The following is a 21,891-nucleotide window of genomic DNA, read 5'->3' on the forward strand; positions in this document are numbered from 1 at the left end:
CCATAATTATCTATAGAATTCATTGCAATTCTCAAACTGTCCAAACTGGATAATCAATTGACCAATCTACATAATTCTTCCATCCGTACAAAAAAAATATAATTGTATGAATATTTTAGAATATGTACATTAATCAAAAAATGGATCTATAGTTCCATGTAATGCAAAATTTTTAAAAAATATAAACTTAATGGTTGGACCACAGATTTTGGGCCCAACCATCCAACCATTGTAAAAATAATTTATAATTCAAATAAAATAATAAATCATAAAAATTAAAAAAATAAAAAAAATTATCCTTGAGGAATACCGACGGTAGTATAGAGAGGTACGTCGGGAGGAGGAGGAATCGAAGTTCTCGCGCGAGAGGAGAGAGGGCCGTCGGAGAGGAGGGGGATGGCGCAGAGGACTAAGGCGGGGTGTTTGCGTCGGGATTGAGAGGAGCGGCAAGATTCGTGCGGAGAGGAGGGGGACCGAGAGGGAGAGATCGCATGGGGAGGAGGGGGCACCGAGTGGTGGGGATCGTGCGAGGAGGAGGGGGGATCGAGAAGGAGAGATCGCGTGGGGAAGAGGGGATCGAGAGGGAGAGATTGTGCAGGGAGGAGGGGGCCGAGTGTCACAGAAAGGAGGGGGAACCGAGTGTCGTTGGAGGGGGACCGAGTGTCGTCGGGAGGAGGGGGGATCGATTGGTTTGTTTTGGAGAAGAGGGAGGCCGACTGTGGTTTTTATTTTTTTTTTGAGTAAGTCCCTTAAGAGTCGGCGGTTGGAAGTGTGGAAGGGCGACTGATATAGTCGCCCTTCCATAAGGCGACTATAAAAATCGCCCTTCCATCAAGCAACTATGAAAGTCACCCTCTCAAACACCGATATTATCGGCTAACTCACTACCCCACACCCTCCCACATGGTGTGAAGGGGGGTCCATATGGCACCTAAAGTCGTCCTACCATAGGACGACTTTCTTATGGACAATAATTTTATAAATATTTTTTAAAAATATTATTTCGATAAATAATTTTAAAAATAATAAAAAATAGATAAAAAATTACTACAATCGCTTTTCACGTACGTATCAAATCAAATCCTAGTAGATTATGAAGATTCCTTTCTAGCTTATTTTTTTTATTTATAAAATTATTCTAGTAATGAGAAATGAATGTAGATGCATTTATTGGTTGGTCTAAAGGGTCCTGTAACTATAGGGGTGCCTAGCCATCATAAAGCCATCTCGAGTTGAAATAAAACTCTAGTTCTCTTATTCCATGAGTTGAGTTTACTATATTTGATATTTTTTCTTTCTATCTTACGAATCATTTTTTGTTTAGATTTTCTTCCTATGGTGGGATGTGTTTAGTGGACCGTTGATATAGAGTAAGAGGAAGTAGAGGAAGAAAGGGAGGGGAAGCAGGCTGAGTAGGAGGGGTAGTAGCGATAACGGGCACAGTCCTTGTGGCAATGGGAGGAGGAGAATAAGAGGGGAAGGAGAAAGAATTGGAGGGGGAAGAGGAGGAGAGGGTGGTGGCAGTGGTAGGGGGCCTGCTCCTGTAGTCTTGAGGTGTCGGCCTACCATGCAGGTAGGGCAAGAACACAGAGAAAGAATGGGGGTGGGAGGGGCCGCAACAATGTTGGTATTAGGTGGTCCTACAGTGATGGGATGTTGTTGGCTTATTATGGTGGTAGTCGAGATGGGAGAGACGGAGGAGGATTTTTTACCTATTTATTATTATTTTTAATTTATTTATTAAAATAATATTTTTAAAAAATATTTACTAAACTACTGCCACAAAAAGTCGCCCTATGACAGAGTGACTTTAGGTGCCATCTAGACCCCCCTCCACGCCATGTGGAGGGTGTGGGGTGGTGAGTCAGCCAATAATATCAATGTTTGAGAGGATAACTTTCATAGTCGCCTGATGGAAGGGCGACTTCTATAGTTGCTATACGGAAGGGCGACTATATCAGCCATCCTTCCATACTTCCAACCGTCGACTCTTAAGGACTTACTCAAAAAATAAAAAAATAAAAACCACAGTCGGCCCCCTCTTTCCCGTGACAAACCAATCAGTCCCCCCTCCTCCTGGTGACAATCGGTTCCCCCTCCAATGACACTCCGTCCCCCTCTTTTCTGCGACACTCGGTCCCCCCTCCTCCCCGCACGATCTCTCCCTCAAGGATATATTTTTTTATTTTTTTTAATTTTATGATTTATTATTTTATTTAATTATAAATTTATTTTTATAATGGTTGGGCCCAAAATCTGTAGCCCAACCATTAAGTTTATATTTTTCAAAAATTTTGCATTATATGAAATTATAAATTCATCTTTTGATTAATGTACATATTTAAAATATCCGTATAATTATAATTTTTTTTATATGGATGAGAAAATTATGTAGATTGGTCAATTGATTGTCTAGTTTGGACAGTTTGAAAATTACAATTAATTTTATAAGTAATTATGGTAATCAATCGATGCATAATATGGCCAAAAAAATTTTGGACAGTATTTTTCTTTAGTTCTCCTCACATATTTCAGCCGTGTGGGGAGACTAAGAAAAAATATTGTCAAAATTTTTTTCGATTTTTATTGCACATCGGTTGATTACCATAATTATCTATAGAATTAATGTAATTTCTAAATGGGATAGGATCTAATTTTACCTAGGTAGACAGCAATAGGATGCATTTATTAAAGTCATTTAAAATATTAAGTACTTCCTTCCTAGTGAACATTTGTTTATATGTTCATGCAATTACTTCTCACAATAATTTCTAACAAAATTTTCAACAAAATGGATCTAAATCTTGTCACTATTATCTTCCATTGAGATGGGAGGATCAGTCATAATGCTAACGATGCATATTATGATAGTGGAAGGATCCGGATGATAAAGATGAACCGAAATGTAACATATCTAGAACTTGTGCGAGTCTGCTATACTGTCACCAGATGGAACCCCAATCACTGTGAAGTTTTCCCATTATGTAGATTTCTGATGCATGCCATTGGATAGTATTTGACTGTACCTATTGAAGATGATCAGAACACTAACATCATTTTGAGCATTCCATCAGAGGAGATTTTTTGAGCTATTGAAATTTTTATTGAGCCGACAACGATAGGAGTTTCGGATGGTGATGATCAGGGTAGTAATGAACAACATGTTAGTTAGTTAGTATGTCTCAGGCTGTATTTGTCCCACTGGTACAATCAGGGATGGGTGGTTCTCTATCAGATGCAGCTCCAATGGCCGATAAAATTGGATATCAGTATGAAGGCACCCCTATATATACCATTGGTAGATCAGTAGTATTCGTGACTAATAGTCCTCAGTACATAATAGATACAGAGTCTGCAATCAATATTCATATAACATCACTATATTTGATGATACGAGTGCTGGTCTTAGTTATGTGGCAGCTACCGTAGAGCATGAATCTGATCCTGTATCACTTAATCAGCCACATACAATACATGCCAGGCTAGGAGGATTGAGAACTGTAATGGCTGAGATAAATTTATTTTAAAATGAAGCCAATGTTAGTTATGATCTTAATCCTACTGATGATGAAGATGAGAATAATAATGATGCAGAGTCTGATGATAGTGACAGTGAAGAATCTAGTGCAGAAACGGATGTCCCACGATATGAGGCACCCCTTCTTCCTGAATTTGGGCTAGTTGATGCATCCTTAGGATCAAACTGGACAGCAGGATGATAGCGATGGGTAGATGAGGATGGTCTAGAGGAAGATGACGAGGAGGTTGACTGGGAGGAAGCTGACTGGATTGATCACTTGAGAGATTTGAAATAAAAATATTCATCTGTTGGCCGATCTGGACAATATTCTGCAAAACTGTAGCCAATCCAGTAGAGAGAATATTTTATCTTTCTATCCCACTTAATTCTCTGTATCATAGTTTGGAGCACTTTAAGAGTACAGATAACCTCACCTAGCTGATGCTGCATATCTGTATGAGGTGAACATCTCTCTAATTTTTTGATATGACAGATCAAATTACGAATGTCCTGTCTTATATCCTGCACTACTGAAATAAGATTGTTTAATTTTTGCTTGAATGAAGAACCATGTATGTCGCTATGATCCATACGTGCAGTGCTCTCTCTTGAGGATCTATACGTATAGTTGGAAGTTTTAAAATTTATCCTAGTATTTCATTATCAAAATAAATTTTCTTTTCTTTCTTCTTCAAATAAAATATTCTCATAAAACTCTCTAACTAACTTCATAAACATTGGGACTTCAGCTGTGCAGATGAATTCCCATCCTATACCTCTAATTAAATTTGCAATCTCGAATCTCTCTGAGTCTAAAAAATTCATATCAATAATACGGCCTGAGAGAATATTTTTGTCACTTACTAGAGTTCTTGAAGGAGGTGATCTTGAAGGAGGTGATGAAGATGGTGCTTCGCTTGCTCTTTTTCTCCTGCTTTCTTCACTTCTAGTTGCTCTTTGGCATTGGGAAAGACGTATCTTTGGAGCCATCAGGTTGAAGGTTGGTTGAAAAGAAGATGGGAAGGAGGTTTTTGGTTTGAGAAAGAGACGGAAAGGAAGTTTTTGGTTTGAGATTTAAGATGTGAGTGGAGATGGTATGATGGTTGTGGAGATGGAGAGCTAAAAATTTTGAGGAAAAAAATAGGAAGTCGATATTTCGAATTAGTTCGGTGATTTGGGTCGGATCTAATGAATATAAAAGTGGTGGAAGGAAAGCACCTAAAATCGAACCCAATATAGTGGATGTAGGCACTTACATCCCGGACAATATCCAGGATGTAGGTGCCTACATCGTGTCTTTGAGTCCCTTTCTTTCTGTGTCTTATTTATATTTTTGTGTCTTATTTATATTTCTTTATTTTAAGTTAATGTCCTCATTTATTTTACTCTCTATTAACTTTAAAATATAAATATAAATAAACAAATATCTCCTATTTGGAATCAATAAAAATATCAGAAAAATTAAAATCCTTAAGAATAAGAAGTGGGTTTTAGTTCAAATTTTTTTCAAACTCGAAACTTTTAAAACTTTTCTTCTTTAGACCGAATAGGTTAAAGGGTCTCAAAATTCATTAAAAATTATTTTGTGACTCACTAATATCTAAGGATCAATTATCATCAATTTTGATTTTAAGAAAATACATATTTTATATAGTCCTCCATATAGGTGCTAGTTTTTTGACTTAGAAACTTTTCAGGATCCTTAACGGCAGATAGTCACAAATTATGCCCAACTGCTTTAACAAATTTTGGCAAGGTAAGTTGAATTCAAACTACTTTGAATCAAAGGTTGAATTATAAACTACTTTGAATTAAATTTATCTTGCCAAAATTTATTGAAGTCAGTAGGGCATAATTTATAATTATCTATCGTTACGGATCCTAAAAACTTTCTAAGATCGTTACGGATCTTGAAAATTTTCTAAGTCAGAAAATTAGCACCTATATGGAGGACTATATAAAATATATATTTTTTTTAAAATCAAAATTGACGATAATTAATCTTTGGATGTTAGTGAGTCACAAAATAATTTTTAATAAATTTTGAGATCCTTTAACCCATTCATTCTGAAGAAGGAAAGTTTTAAAAATTTTGGATTTGAAAAAAATTTAACTAAAACTCAAGTTTTGACTTTTATTCTTAAGATTTTAATTTTTCTGATATTTTTATTAATTCTAAATAGGAGAATATTTCTTATTTATATTTATGTTTGAAAGTTAATGGAGATTAACTTAAAATAAAGAAATTTATTTATACGGAAAGAAAGGCATAGAAAAGGAGAGAGTCATCCTATTAAAGGGAAAAATGTTATTTGGGGAGAGTAGTCCTAGAATGTTATTTACACAGAAAGAAAGAAAGATATAAAAAAGAGGAGTGCCTCCCTATCAAAAGGAGAAATGTTATCTACACAGAAAGAAAGACGTAAAAAAAAAGGAGAGTTACCCTTTGATAGGAGAAATGTTATTTGAGGAGAGTCGCCTTAGAATGTTATTTACACAGAAAGAAAGACAGAAAAGAGAGAGCCGTCCTATCAAAGGAGAAATGTTATTTGGGGAGAGTCGCAGAGAAATGTTATTTACACAAAAAGATGTAGAAAAAGAGAGAGTCGTTCTATCAAAGGACGATTTATAAAGTGACTTGACATGGAAAAATGAAGAATCGCCCTATCAAAGGGCGACTTATAAAGCCATCTTATTAAAGGATGACTCATTTCTCTCGTCCACTTGGTCCCCAGCTGGCGGTTAGGTTGGTGAGTTGGCAAAGAAAGTCATCCTTTCAAAGGGCGACTTTCTTCGGAGTAGTATTTCCGTAAATAATTTGAGCTCGGTATTATTTTGATAATTTTTTTTAAAATTAATCATAAATGGGTAAAAAATCCTGATCATAGAAGTCAACCCCTCTTGTTTGGAATCAATCTTTGAATCTTGATGTTGGGTTCATTCATTTGCATGTGCTTGATTGATATCAGCTTAATTAAATTTGTAAGATTATTTCCTTAAATGTAGCTACCTTATAGAACTGATTTAGGTTTGAACCCAATATCCAAACCCTTCGTTACTTTGGTTAAACTTTGGCGTGCATCGGAGCAAGAAAATAGCCAAATTCATATCATGTGCATCATTCCTCCTAGATTGGAGGAACTCACCTTGAGTAAAAAAAGCCATGTATTTCTCTAACAAAGCAAGAGACAGCTTCATTAACTCGCGATGTGATTCAAAATTCAGTGGGATGTGGTTCGGTGATGTTGGAGAGTTCCTTTAGGATCTGCTCGAATGGTTTATTGGTGTAATTATTGGCAGTTGTGTTGGAGTCGGCTTCTCATCCTTGTTTTTATAAAAGTCAACAAGAGCTGCAAAATTGAAAATAGGAGAGATCATATCCCTGGGAAGCTCCCCGTGGTAAGTGTTGTCGTTGACTTCCATTAGATTTTACAAGGGCCAATCTTTTGTGGTTTAGCTTCCTGTAGGTTCTAACAAAAAGTCTCCCCTTGGCTTCAAGAACTATCAAGTCCCAATCTATTAGCCTTTCTCACATAAGGCATATCCATTTAAGAGTTTTTGGCACTGCCAACTGCAAGGTTCTCTCAGTTTCTGCCGTATCATCTTCCAAAATGAATTATAAATTTGACATTACGATCTGAAGTGACGGTTTTGAGAACCCATCGGTTGAACCATCTTTCTAAAATACAAATCCAGCCCGTATGAAGCATTTATCATCTTTCAGGAGGGATGAAATGAATCATTTTGCTCAAACCCTCCCCACTATGAATGTAGAGCCAAGTCCCCATAGTGTTGTTGGAAAGCTAAGAATGAAGTATGGACTCAGTTTGATCCATGGAGTTGTAGGGATAGACAAAGCGATATAAAGATCCATGTTGGTTTTGCACATGACGGTTTGGCTCCTTACCGGATCACAACTTACCGTCATTGAGGCTAATAATTTTTTCTTCCATAAGGAAATCTCAGCAAGAGGACCATTGAGGACCATCAGTCTAACCCTATATTCTTTATCCAAGAGGAATTTAAAACCCAAACCAAAATAATTCCAAATAAGAAACCGGTAACTTTATACAAGCTGCTTCTGTGTACATTTCTCTTATGCTGAGTGGGAACTGCTATATATGCACAGGTCTGGTCTTCACATTATGGCTAAAACGATTTTGAGACCAAGATCTCTTGCAAGTCACAGATGAGGACTGCCATGCAACTACTTTGGTTGACAAGTGCCACCACTGCTACATTCAAGCTCTACAAACAAATTTGTTAGGGGTATAAAACTAGCTTCAATCACCTATACAAGCCACTCTGAGAACTTTGAGCACTGGCATATGGAAGCAAAGAAAAAGTTGCTATACTTCAGCAGGCATAATTTCAATTGAAGAAACTGATCTGGTTGAACGTGATCTGCAGGACCCTTGCCGGTCGAGAGAGTAAGTGATCAGCAGCTTCACAACCTGTCTATATCTCCTTCTGTAGGTTGGAAACTTTGATATGCTCCTTATCATGCCTACCAACCTGCCAAGGGCCACCGTCAGTGTCCTATTAACACTCCAACAAGAGGATCTCCTGCTTCCTCTCTCTCTCTGTGCGTGTGTGTGTGTGTGTGTGTGTGTGTGTGTGTGTGAGGGAGAGAGAGAGAGCAATAACAAGTTAACAGCCACAGTTTATTGTGGAACCATATTCATAAGCAACAGATCATCCATCTGGGATTAATTTTATGGTTCAGAAGTTGAGTGAATATACGCATAATTCATTGGGAGCTCACATTGAATAAAGACAGAGAAGTTTAGCAGGAAAACAACAAATAAACAGTAGCAAGTTTATGGTAGTTAATGTTATTTATTTGAGAAATATAATAAGAATATAATATAACATTTGTTGATTACTCATAATACTACTATATGTAACACATCACAAACTTTCATCACTGGCCGAGAACTTCTAGCACCTACGAAAGATAAACAAAGATATTTAGGGAGAGTACTGTATCCACAAGAACTTTTTAATTTTTCATGCTTGCAACAAAAACAAATACATTTTATAACCAAAAAACTCTCATACTACTGAATGAACTTTCAGCCCTTACATAGAAGAAAACCTATAGTCCATCTTTGCGTTTAAGGAAAAAAAAAAAATTAAAACGAAATTTAAAATTTTAAAATATTAAAAAATGGGGCCCTTTTAGAGGTGGGGAGAGGGGAGAGATGTCTTTTCCCTTCATTAAGTGTTCTTGGGAATTGTATTTCTGTAGGTTAATGGAAAATTCACTTCTTTTTTCAATGAGAAACAGGAACTCATTGGGAAACACTTGAAAAAAAACTCTCACGTTGATTCTAGTAAAAAAAAGCTGGAATATTGGTACAGTTCCAGAAAGGTTATCATTCTATTCTTGCCTCTTATTTTCTGAATTTCACAAACCTTTTCTGCATGTTTGCCATTCATAGCTTGTATCACAAACTGTACCTTTTTATCGGCCCTCCAGGTACCTGTTATAACTTCTAAAGTTAAAGGCCTAAGACCAACAATATTCAATTCAAATTGATAAAAAACTGTTCTACTTAAGGTGTTATTTTGAAAGATAACATTCTATTCTTCATCATGGTCAATGTACATGACAGGTGGTTTGGATCATTAATTGATTGCTTGGATGTTGTAGAACATTGCCCGAGCTTATTAATTGTCCAAGCAAGCAATCACTTAAAAAAAGCATCTTGGGTTCTAGTCTATGGTGCAACAACCTCTTCTCAGCTCACATATATAAATTTCTTTAATTGGTGCGAACAAAAATCATTTGTTACTTTTGATCAATCATCATGTGATCATGTGCATCAAGTAAATTAGAGCTGGGCTGAGATTCAAATGATATTTCATACCTTCTGCTAATGGCCTGAATTTGGGCAGATCTGAGAGCATCTTGAGGAGCCACAGAGCCATTGTCCCAAGTGTCAATACTTGGAATATTACCAATGAAGAGAACTAGCTTCTCCAAGAACCTCACTTCATCTTCTCTCATTTTTATGACCCTAATTTGCTCTTTCAGAACCATCACAGGATGGAAGAACCAATCTAATAGCCGATCTTGTGGACGGTTTAGCTGGGTAACTTCAATGCCACAACTTAGCAAGAATCCACCTGACCCAGCCTTTATAGAGTAAAGAAGACTGTGTAAAAAAGCATAAGAAGGTAGGCCAAGGCCAACGGTTTCTTGGTTGCTACCCTTTGTTCTTAACCACTCATTTAGATCAACTGATGTTATAATATTTGCATCTACAAGTTCCTTGCCCCTCATCTCACAGGCCTTCATTAAATCCTCCCATATCTGTTGAACCAAAGTATAAATATTCATAGTTATATCTTGGAAGAAAGAATAGATTTAAAGGAAGAAGAACTTAAGTCACAAGTGATTGGCAATGAATTGCAAGGAAGACATGAAACAGACAGTGACATCAAGAAACTGAATGCCAAACTATGGTAACATCAAGAAACTGAAATGCAAACCACGGTAACATCAAGAAACTGAAATGCTTAACTATGGTCACATCATGAAACTGAAATACCAAACTATGGTAACAGATACATAGAAGAATCTATATATGCATATCAGATGGCATATTTACAGTTGAACTGTGCTCGCCAATGCTTAGTTGGCACGCACCAAGCATAAACACATAAATTAAGAAGTAATATCAATAGATATCTGTATAAGTTCACGACACATGCATTTGTAACATTTTCCTAAACTATTTTTCCTTGTGTAGCAAGATGGAGGTGTCCATTAAAAGGAAAAAAAAATGATTAAAAATTCAAGTAATTCCAAACTTAATTTTAACAATATTAGAAAGGATTAAATGCTCTACTCTCAACGCACCCCAGACATAAGCCTTACAACATGACTGGCCAACACTACCCAATACTTGAGCCTTCGGATCAAGCTCATCCAAGCCTTGAAGAAAGGTAAAAAGTACCTTCAGAAGAAAAGACCACACTTTTTTCCTCCTCTGCCTCAAAATGGAAAATAGGCTCTCTCTCTAACTTATTTTAGTGAAAATGTGAACTCCATTATCTCCTTCTCCTTCAAGCATGTTTAGTAAAAACACATTCAAGAAAAGAAAAATCAGAAAGGATACCACAATAACTACTACAAGACTATGGATATGCCAGTTAAGGATAGCACTTTCATGTTAAAAATGCATCTGAATTAATGTTTTCTTTTATGATCTGATCTCTCATGTATATTTCCAGTCCTAACATAATCCCATCTTACATTCATTTATGCTTCCAGTCTTCACATAATCCCATCTTAGGTTCAAATTACATTTTTAAATTACTTGTTGAGCTTTACCCAGCTTATTATAGAATTTTCTCAAGACTTCTTCACGATCGCAATATCTGGTACATGGCTGATTATAACATTACCTAACTCAATAGTCATTTATCCAACTCATAATCTCATTTTACTTAATTAATTATATGCTTGATATCAGAATTTTATAATCCCTGTGTTTGTACTGGCCAATACTCATGTAGAATGATACAAAGTCCTTTGAAGTGATAATCTTAAATAAACAAATATAAACCCACAAACTTTATTTTTATTTTTATCCAGCCTATTTTGCCAACATCATAATGACAAATAAACATGCTTTCAACTCCTAAACCTGGGTTATCTCTAATTTGTATAAATGGTCATACACTAAGTCTGAATAGATATAACTTCTATGCCTCATTTGTCAGGTATCAGTGTGTATTAATAACTCCAAAAAATTAAAATAACATGACTTAAGATGGAAAGTCTCACATAGAAGTATCCTAGCAGATTTGATTTTCTTCTTCTAAAGAAACAAAATCCATTATCCACCTGAATTCAATGGTAAGCACCCTTGCTAATTTTTATTGCAGTTGAATAATGTTATGATCTTTATTTTACCAACCCTAGAGAGTTCTCATAAATAGATGCCTATAATTAAGATAAAGTAACACAAGATACCATTTCGTAACTTTTTGCCTCATTTTCTACACTCAATAATCCACCAACAAATAAACCCCCAATTTTGATCTCCACACTCAGAAAAGTTCTCAAAATATTAAGTTCACATTTAGGTCCCTAGAAATTGTAAATTTCATCATTCAAAATAGGAGCACACATTATTTTCCCAATCACAATGTTTAATAAGATTTATGATGTGATGTTGTTGCAGGTTTAATATCAAGATGTGTTGCAAGTGACAATCTCATGCATAAAATAAATGATAAGAACAAGTAATCAAAGTTTTAATATCAGGTGCTTAAATCTGATCTTATATTGACATTGCAGAACCAGTCCATCCTAGATAGTCAGGCTCATCCATTTGAGGAAAATATTAAACATTACTTTTTTCTTTTTTTGGTAGTTAGCAGTCATAATCCTATTATGTTACCCCGAAGCATAATCTATGGTGATTTGTAAATCTCAGTTTGTCTTGAAGAATATAAGAAACAATATTTGTTCAACCTCAGTAGTTGCAATTTAGATTAAAGAAACCACTCTTTATCTGCATTTGCCTTCAGATTGCAGTTAAGGAAACAATCTTTCTTACTGTATTCTCTTAATTGGCGTAGGAAACTTTGAGAATTGTCATTCCTCAAGAGTTTTTCATGTTCCACCAATTACAATGATGTAATAATGGTGTTATTGTAATAGCCACCAGTAAATTACAATTAACAAATATTAATCTCATCAAATGTTCAATCCACATTGGATCAGACTAACAATAACTTGAATGGAGATATAAATTCATAACATTATTGGATTTATTGCAATGAACTTTAGTGTTTCATTATCATTCAAGAATATCCTAACCAAATGCTCCATGGAAGGATCAAGCAGCTTCTGCAACAATCATCTAAACATTATCCCTTGACAAATTGGTAGTAATCTCCAACCAAGGAATATTAGGTATGAGTAGCCCATGATAAAATATGAAGGCCAATTGGCAGGTAGAGAGACTTGCTTAATTCATTGTAGTTAAAGCTCATGATCTAATAATAAGCAACTGCTTCTAGACTCAGAAAGAGTCTCCAGAAAGGTGGAAGCCACCAAGGTTTAATACAAGGAATTGACAAATCTCTAGGGTACAAAAATGAAAAACATAGATATCCTGACTTATAACATAACAAAATATTATGATATTTAGAAACGTCAAGGCCAAAAAAAAAAACAAAGGATGTTAATAGAAAACCTACCTGCACCATTTTCACTTCTTGTATTGCCTCCCTCACAGATCTTGAAGGAGCCAGGTTTGGAACCAACATTGCAGGTGCATCTGAAGAACCAGAACCAATCTTAACTCCTCTGGCAGTACTGGACCCAACAGAAAACTCCGTTGAGTGCGAAACTTTCCTCTTTCGGTACTCAGGCCTGGCTTGGCAGCAAGAAAGCTAAAGTTAAATAATTACCTAAAAGAAAGACAAAACAATTATTTAAGTATTTTAGCCATATAGCTGAATACCATATTCAACAAAATTAAAAATAAATACAAAGAAAAAGCAAAGAACAGCTACTTTGGGAGGATAGACCCTTCTCTCAGATAGAGCCAATCATTAGTGTACTCATCAAACTCTGCAACCATTGTGATGACAAAAGCAACTCCCCTTCGGAAAGATCTCTCCTGTAGAAGATGCATTAGAGTTAGAGTTCATCTGCATATAGCAGGCAACATAACAACAGGTAGGTACCTGGTACACAATAACTGATCCGTAGAGCCCAATGAAGATGCTTGAGACGATAGCCAATAGGATACTCCCTACAACAACAAGTGGCCAGAGAAGGATGGCCAGACCAGCAATTGGCACACAAGCTGTTTCAAGAAATGGGCCTTCTCGACTAATCAAGTCTTGTAGCAACCTCTGCCAGCCTTTGAAAAGCATATATGGACTCTTTATTACTGCAATAACAGTGTAAAGTGGTATATCCACAATTAAGCCCATCAAGCCCACAACAATACATGAAGGCACCTCCACCAGCCTGCAAATAGTTTTGAAAGAGGAATTTAAGATAGAATGTAGCATAATGATTTCAAAAATGGAAACTTGTCCAGCGCATGCAAATGTTAGAACTTGGAAGTAAATAAAACTGCCAGTAAACTAAGATATAGAAAGAAGAGCCCATACAAGTAAACTAGGTTACAACTACTAATAGATATTATTTACCTAATGCATGATATTGCAGACAAGATCACTTTTCATTCAATAAGAGTAGCTTTTATCTTCAGCAATCCAGAAGCATTAATATTGTCATGCACCATAATATTTATGATTACTAATCACAGTATGATTTATAAAACTGTAACATAACAAACTAGTTTAATGCCATGACATTGATAATGTGTAATCATACATTGAAACATGTCGATATAATGAAATGCAAGACAGAGTCCCTTATGAGAGGCTTCTTCTGCAAAGCAACCTAGCAACCAATATAGCAACTATACAGATTCAGCCTTGTAAGAACACCTGATTTCTGCTGATTCAAGGGATTACTACATGTAGAATTATTGTCCAGTGTTACATAAAAATTCACCAATATATCTAACATGGGGCAAAATATCTTTGAATCTGTTTTACTCATAAGACCAATATACTTGCAATTTTTCAAAATGGAGAAAAATAAATTGAGTTGATATCCTACCTGATTGAATGTGGTTGATAATCATGGGTGCTTTCACGTAACTCTTTTAAGTAGAGTGGGTATGAGTGGTAGCAAAAATCTGCAAAGTCTCTGACCACTGTGCAACTCCCTTTTATGGTTCCCCATGTTCCATCCTAGTTAATTGTGAGATAATATATGGATGCTATTATTCAAATTTGTATGACACTCACAAACAATGAATTAAAGAACTGGCCGACGTATAAGCTTATTTCTCTCTTTACCACAATGCAGTGAAGGAACTTCTTTGTTTCACTGTTCTGTCGGAAGGCTTCAAAAGTTGACACCCATGGTGTGAAGAACCCAAAACCAACTCCAACCAGGCCACTCCCAAAGATGCTCAAGGCCAACCAGAGGGCAAACAATACAGGCAGAGCAAAAAGAAATGCAAATTTAAGAGCTGCATTGATACAATTAGTCCTGCAATCAAAAAAGACAGCTTAGATTAGCATGTCAGTCTCATTAGTCATATTTAATTCATAGAACTCATTTCCGTTCTATCAGAAAGCTAAAAGTTTCAAACAAAGATAATGTGATCTGGTAGAGCAAACATTGTCCAAAGTGGATAAAACCGAAGATTTAAAAAAAAAAAATGATAGGGGGGGGGGGTGGTGATAGAGAGAGTTATATGATTTTCAAAGATATCAAACCATGAATGCTCTGAAACTAATTCCAAAAGAAATTCCCAATATTTCCATCTCTAAATTATCTTCTATTTTTTTCTTTGTTGCAATTTGCTGCGATGGATGATCATTTCATTAGCTAGCTGAGTTCAAAAAAGATCCTTGATGAGAAAAGAAAGAGCATCATGATTTCTTTTTTTTTTTCAAGAAATGAGAGAGACAGCATTATGATTTCTAAAGATCAAATTTTCATTCACTCAAAAACAAAAGCAATGACACCAAATACTTTAACCGAACAATTAACAATTGAGCCCAAAAAGAACTCATTTTCATACAAACAAACAGTTATCTAGAAGTGCTTCCTCTGTTTGCAAAACTCAATACTCAGAATATACAGCGAAGGCACAACATATTTGGCATTCATAATCCTTGACGAGAATCCATCAATCAATCAACTACTTCCATCAATATATACCAAAAATAAACAAAAAAAAATCCCAAAAACAATTCAAATCTCAAAGAAATTTACCAACAAAAAACAAGAAGAACCAGCAATAATAATAATAATAATAATAATCGAAGAAAGAGTTGATGGCTAACTTAAGAAGGAGTAGATGGTCCAGGCGACGTGAGCCGGGAAGAGGCCGAGAATCACCCCAACGTTCCCGATTATCAGCAGCAGCGCCGCGATGGGTCCTACCACCAGAGCTGCCCCCAAGAACAAGAACGACGCACATAATTAAAATAATATATTTGAAATAAAATAAATGTATTCATATATATCAAGAATTAAAGGAAAGATTGGGGAGACCTTTGAGAGCACCGAGGAAGAGGGCGGCGCAGAAGGCGAAGACGACGTAGGCGATCCTCACCGTTCTCTGCACCGCATCCAACGGTTCCGCATAGTTCGTCGTCACCCAGCGGATCAGCGAATCCAACTGCCACCACGAAGATGCCATCTCCGCCGGAACACCACCACATAACCAGAACGAGAGAGAGGAGAAGAAATATAACGAAAAGAGAAGAGTGGGGAAGAAGAAAGGGAAGAGAGAGGAAACAAAGAGAAGCTTCACAATTATTAGTCAATAACTAATTAATTAATCTTATAGACGGTAGAAGAACAAATAGTAGTATTCAAAAAGGAAAGGAAGACGATCGAGAGGAGAACATTTTTTTAATTTTTGTTCCGTTTTGTTTAGAAGACATTAAATGCTGGTCTGCGGCTCGGTCGCATCAAAGCTGCTCGAATTTCGCCGTTCCGCGGAGATGCGAATGAATAAGGCCACCGCCGGTGGGTACATGATGTTTCCCTGAAGTGCGATGGCTAGCGCTGTTCGGAATGGGCCTTGCCCTGCCCACCGGCCTTCTTGCGGCGTAACGTGTCTCGCGGACAAGCAGTCCGTCGTTATTGACCGTTATGATAAAATATTAATAATAATATATTATTTATGTACCAACTATTTTAATGAGAGTGGTACCTGGTTATCCCTTGTCCCTGCGGCACAGTCGTCATTGCTGGCGCCGGCACGTACTCTTTCCGCTATTTTTCTGGAAAGAGGATGATCTGGATCATGCATTATACCCAAAACAGCATGGTACACCAATCAGCATCTGCAACGTTCTACAATAGTGACGCCTTTTTGGACCGGATAGAAACATACCGTGAAGGTTTGACATTACGTGTGCTCGTCTGTTACGAGTTTTGTTCTTAGATTGTCCCGTCTCATCCTTGTATTTTATGATGGTGTATGTGGACCCACCCTACCGAGGCCCAAGGCAAAGATAATTCGGGAAACAAACACCTGATATGGTGGGGACCCATCATGGCAGATTGGCAATCACAACATCTCAATCGGTGGTGTCTGATTCAGGTGCAATTTTTTTTTTGCTAATCTGAACGCACTGTCGGACATCGTTGTGATTATATTGGATTTCAGGAAGACAAGCATCTTTTCTGTACCTTTTTGCTGATCTGGGGGTGCGGGAGGGGAGAAGGGAAATTTTGGCAGCAAAATCTGCGGATCGAGAACGAAGAGTTGAGGTGGAAGTATTCCGTTTGTCAACGCCATAGGAAGAAGGGAGTCGGGCGCTGAAAGATGATTTCTCGGCCTCTTTCACAAGTCAATGCTGAGAACTAGTTAAAATCCAGAATGTTTAATAAATGCGGGTACATGGGAGCCAACGAAAGCTGCGTTTCTATTGTGTCAATCATTGCCTCATCTAGCATGATATTTTTGTGGTAAATCCTTTGTGATCTTGTCAACATCATGCATTCTAAAATGAAGAGCGTTGCATGACGGAAAATGAAAAATATTGCATCCAAAAAAAAAAAAAAATGAGTGATCATGCACTTACGCACGCACGTTAAAATACTAAAAAAAAATAGATAAACCAGAGATATTTGAATAGTTTAGATAAATATCACATAATTATTTTTTTTTATGGACGTCCCAATACATGCACAACACCATGCTGTACTTTTTGAGTATTGCAGAGGATCTCGTTCCTGCATTACGTCCTCTGGCTAATCAGAGAACCAAAATAGAGCGAACACAAGATCTTATAATTTTTCTCTAACCTTTCAAATAAACTAGTGACTTCAATTCAATGGTCTCTATGTTGGAAAAACCCTGTGAAAAAAAGCATAACAAGATTGCACTAGGGTTGAAAATGGATCAGAGATGAAATGAATATTAGTATACCTATATCCATATTTATTTATTTAATAAAAATAGATATAGATACAGATATTAATCGCATATAAAAATTCATATCTATATTTTTTTAAACGAATGCGGATACAAATCACATGCCAAAAAAATAGATATTTTAAATATGGATTTAAGTTAGATGATTAAACTTTACGATTACAGAACAAAGAATTACTAAGTGGATAATAAATCAAGTTAGTAGATATATTAATATGGTCATTTACTTTCCTTAAAAATTCATGAGTGTTATATAAAATTAAATAGAATTATAAATCAAATCAGATATTTGAATATGGATTAGATAATTATCCATTTATATCCATATACATTTTTCTTTAACGGATATAGATATGAATATGTGTATTAGTTGAGTGCTTAAATTTTTATTTATTTCTGAATAGATTCAGATATGAAAATAGATCCAAATGATATTATATAATAGACTAACTGTAATAAATTAATCATCCTAGGTTGCACCAACCATAATAGACTAATCATTAGTCATCAAACCACAATAAACAACAATTGGTGGAAATATCTTTCTTAAGTCCAAGCAAGTGGATATCTAATAACAAGGTAGAATGTTTGAACACCAGACAGTTTGATTTCTATGATATGTGTTTCTTGCATAATTGGATTTTGGTAACGAGACAGATATGGAAGAGAGGGGAGAGACGGATCAAAAGCGCAATCGAGATGCAATAAAGACACCTGCTAATTAGGCAAGATACAACATTAACCTAACCTCTCTACTTTTTCCATTCGTCTGTCTCCTCTTATTCTTAAGCCTTAGCTAAGAATAGATTGCGTCCTAATGAGATCTTCATCGAAGGTTCCCCTACTACATAAATTCTAGCAATCCTTTGATATTTTTTCTTTGTTTTCAAGCCAAACAACTAGCATCAAACCAATTTCTTCATCCAAGAATAGCCATCCAAGCATATCCGACCACTTGTCAATCATCCAGCCCAATAACTTTAGCTTGGATTTTGGTAGCAACAAGTGAAAATATCTTTGTTGGATCCAAACAAGAGGATATCGACTGTGTTTGGCATGTAGCTATAGCTGTAGTTGTAGCTGTGTTAAGCTATAGCTATGGTCTAAGCTGTGAGCTGTAGTTATAGTTATGTTAACCTAAATATTTGGTAAAAATTAACTGTATCAATAAGCAGTCATATACAAAATAACACAAAAGGACATAACCTCATTTTATTTATTTTAGCATCACTTCAAATATTCAGTTCCATTAAATATAATAGATGTAATAAAAATAAATTTTATTAAATTATAAAATAAATAAATTATAAAATAATAAAAATAAAATCATGTGATATTTTTTAAGTTTGAATTAAGAATAGAGGAGAGGGAGAGGTGGATGCGAGAAGAATAGAGGAGAGAGGAGGAAGCTTAAACGTTACGTACGTGAGTAATTTTAAAAAAAGATAAGAGATAAATTTGGAACTAAAAAATGTACAGTTAGCTGTTGATTTTAAATTGTTGGATGAGGAAGCTGTCAACAAAAGCTAGCTTATGGACCATAAGCTATCCTCACCAAATGCTAATATTAGTATGCTGTAACTTAAATAAGCTAAAGCTATCCCAAAAGCTGCATGCCAAACACAGTCATCTAATAATAAGATAACATATTTGAATACCCAGACAATCTAATTTCTGTGATATGTGTTTGTTGCATAATTGGATTTTAGTAATGCGATAGATATGGAAGAGAGAGGAGACAGATCAAGAGAGACTATAGAGATGCAATAAGGACTCCTGCTAATTAGGCAAGATTATGATCTTAACCTAACCTCTCTGCTTCCTCCATTCTTCGGTCTCCTCTTACTCTTAAGCCTTAGTTAAGAATGCATGGTGTCCTAATAGGGTCTTCGTCAGAGGTCCCCTACTAGATAACTTCCAGCAATCCTTTGATATTTTTTTCTTTATTTTTCGGCCAGACAACTAACATCAAACAAACTTCTTCATCCAAGAATAGCCATCTGAGCATATCTGACAACTTGTCAATCATCCAGCTTGTCCAATATCTTCGGTTTGGATTTTGGTGGCAACAAGTGAAAGCATCTTTGTTGGATCCAAGCAAGAAGATATCTAATAATAAGGTGGTACGTTTGAACACCCAGACAATCTAATTTCTTTGATATGTGTTTCTTGCATAATTGGATTTTGGTAACGAGATAGATATGGAAGAGAGAGGGGGGATGGATCAAAAGAGGCCCTTGAGATGCAATGAGGACATCTGCCAATTAGGGAAGATTACAACCTTATCCTAATCCCTATGCTTTCTCCATTCTTCTATTTCCTCTTATTCTCAAGCCCTAGTCAAGAATGCCTGTGTCCTAAAAGGGTCATCATGTCATAGACGATCTCATGGTTTAGGAAATAATCAGGACTAACATTAGGTTTGAAGAGCCTAGAGGCATTGTAGAGATTTGCATCGAGCTTGGACCTGAAAATTTCTGCACAGATCTGCACCCGAGATTCATGGTGTGCCAGCGAAGGTCTTTAAGACTTGTACCAATTATTGTGACACAACCATCAAGTTCAACATTTAATCTACCATTTTATTTATATTTTCTCGCTAATTTCAAGAGCTGCCGACGCTAAAGAAATATCTTTATTATTGCAAGTGCGAAGACAGTTAAAACTTTTTTTCCTGGGGAATCGAAAAAGTTGGTCAGGAAAAAAAGTTGGTGCCAGCAGAACAGGCAATGTTACCTTTCGCAAGAAAAATTTACGACTCTGTTAAAAAAAAAAAATTTACGACGGCATCATTATCACCAAAGAGCTGACGCATTCCCCTGGTCAAAGACTCAAAAATTACCATTACAAGATAAAAGTGAGAATGTGCGTGCTTTACTCAAATAGTACCATATATGAAAATATCTTGACTAATGAAAGTTCAAGTCCATTTAAGATTAAAGAAAATTGTGCGTGCTTTACTCAATATGAACTTCAACTCCATTAGATAATATTAAGATACTCTGACTTTTTTTTTTCCCTAAAGAATAAAGATTGTGCAGAACCTCCCATCAGCATTTCATTAGATTGTAAAATGAAAGAATATACAGATTTAGGACAAATACTTAAAAATACAACTATTTGAACCTTTATACTTGAATAATGAGCTCAGCAGGCAATGCCCATCTACAAAAAGGAAATCTCTTCGCTAAGTAGCTTCCTTAAGAAGCTCTAATATTAAAATTCTGAAATTTCTTACCTTCCAAACACACCAAATAGCAGCAGATAAAACTTTTCTTAGTTTTTTAGTTTCTTCTTTAAGAAACCAAAGGAATAAACGGAACTGTTGTGGTGTAGAAAGGCTTTTTTAGTCCCACATCGGTTAGAGTCAAAAGAGAATATGGTTTATATAGATTAGAATCTTTTCTCCACGTAAGGTACTTTTTAAAAGGCAAAACCGTGAGGCTCTAAATGATCAAGATCCACTAAAATCCAAAAATGGTCATGACCAAACGGACAATACCTCACGTATGCTGTCATGAGCTAAAACGGACAATACCTCACATATGCGGAATCCGATCCCTTGATCCTAACCGCAATAGATGTTACTTCAAAAAAATCCTAGGTGTTCTTAGTGGAAGAGCACCTATATTTTTTCCAAAATTGTTAAGAGACAGGTGGAAAAAAACAAGGAACAAGAAGGACATAAATGGCCAGAGAGGGCCATAGGCACTATGAAGAGGTGAAGCCACAAAGGAAGCTTCAGTTTTTGTCATATTAATAAATTTTCAAGTCGATATTCAAATCCCAAAAAGCAGGCTGATTTTCATCTTGCTACTATTGCAAGCTATTATGAACTAGTTCTATACCCAGAGCTGCAATTTGCAATCATATCTCAGCAGTATTCTTGAATATTCGACCTAGAATTATGCTCTATTTGCAAGTACCAAAAAAGTTGACTGCTATGTTAGAATTATATTTACCGGAAAAGTGCATCCTTTCAAAAGTAATTATATGTATTTTCCTGCATGGACATGACCCTGTGCAAGAAGCCACCACCCGTGTATGGCACTTAAGCCAAAATCACATTGACTTTACAGCTTGCTGCTTACCTTAAGTAGACGAGAACTGGGACGGAATAGGTTAGACTTTCATATAGCTTAGACCCCAGCCTAGGGAAACTTTGGACTCCTAAGCCCAGCCTAGGCCTTAAAAGGAAAAAAATCTCATGCTCTGGCTTGAACCGGACTCGAGGTTGGCCCAAACATGAAAGTGCTAACCCGAATTAACCCCAACAAGCTAAAATCAACGTTCGATAGTCCACTTAAAAGCCTATTTGGATAGCCTGTTAAGCCATCTAGCTCACATTGTCTATGG

General features: G+C 36.2%; 1 protein-coding gene across 1 annotated transcript; it reads right to left on the reverse strand.

The window, feature by feature from the left end:
- Window positions 1–6,634: 6,634 nt before the first annotated feature.
- LOC105060871 (uncharacterized membrane protein At3g27390) lies at window positions 6,635–15,896 on the reverse strand. Its single transcript, XM_073248122.1, has 9 exons — window positions 15,639–15,896; window positions 15,428–15,535; window positions 14,429–14,643; window positions 14,187–14,320; window positions 13,235–13,523; window positions 13,061–13,167; window positions 12,743–12,917; window positions 9,394–9,839; window positions 6,635–8,035 (listed from the first exon to the last, which is right to left on the reverse strand). The coding sequence occupies exons 1-9, from the start codon at window positions 15,784–15,786 to the stop codon at window positions 7,870–7,872; spliced, it is 1,788 nt and encodes a 595-aa protein (XP_073104223.1). The 5' UTR covers window positions 15,787–15,896; the 3' UTR covers window positions 6,635–7,869.
- Between the last annotated feature and the right edge of the window lie 5,995 nt (window positions 15,897–21,891).

This window comes from Elaeis guineensis, chromosome 13 (genome assembly GCF_000442705.2).
Source record: "Elaeis guineensis isolate ETL-2024a chromosome 13, EG11, whole genome shotgun sequence".
NCBI lineage: Eukaryota > Viridiplantae > Streptophyta > Magnoliopsida > Arecales > Arecaceae > Elaeis > Elaeis guineensis.

Bases quoted from the DNA above. Each gene is read 5' to 3' on its own strand.
- LOC105060871 (XM_073248122.1), bottom strand. From the start codon at position 15,786: ATGGCATCTTCGTGGTGGCAGTTGGATTCGCTGATCCGCTGGGTGACG. The intron at 14,321-14,428 runs GTAAAGAGAGAA...ACAATTAACTAG, and splicing joins AGTTCCTTCACTGCATTGTG to GATGGAACATGGGGAACCAT. The intron at 13,524-14,186 runs GTAGGATATCAA...AACTATTTGCAG, and splicing joins TATCAACCACATTCAATCAG to GCTGGTGGAGGTGCCTTCAT.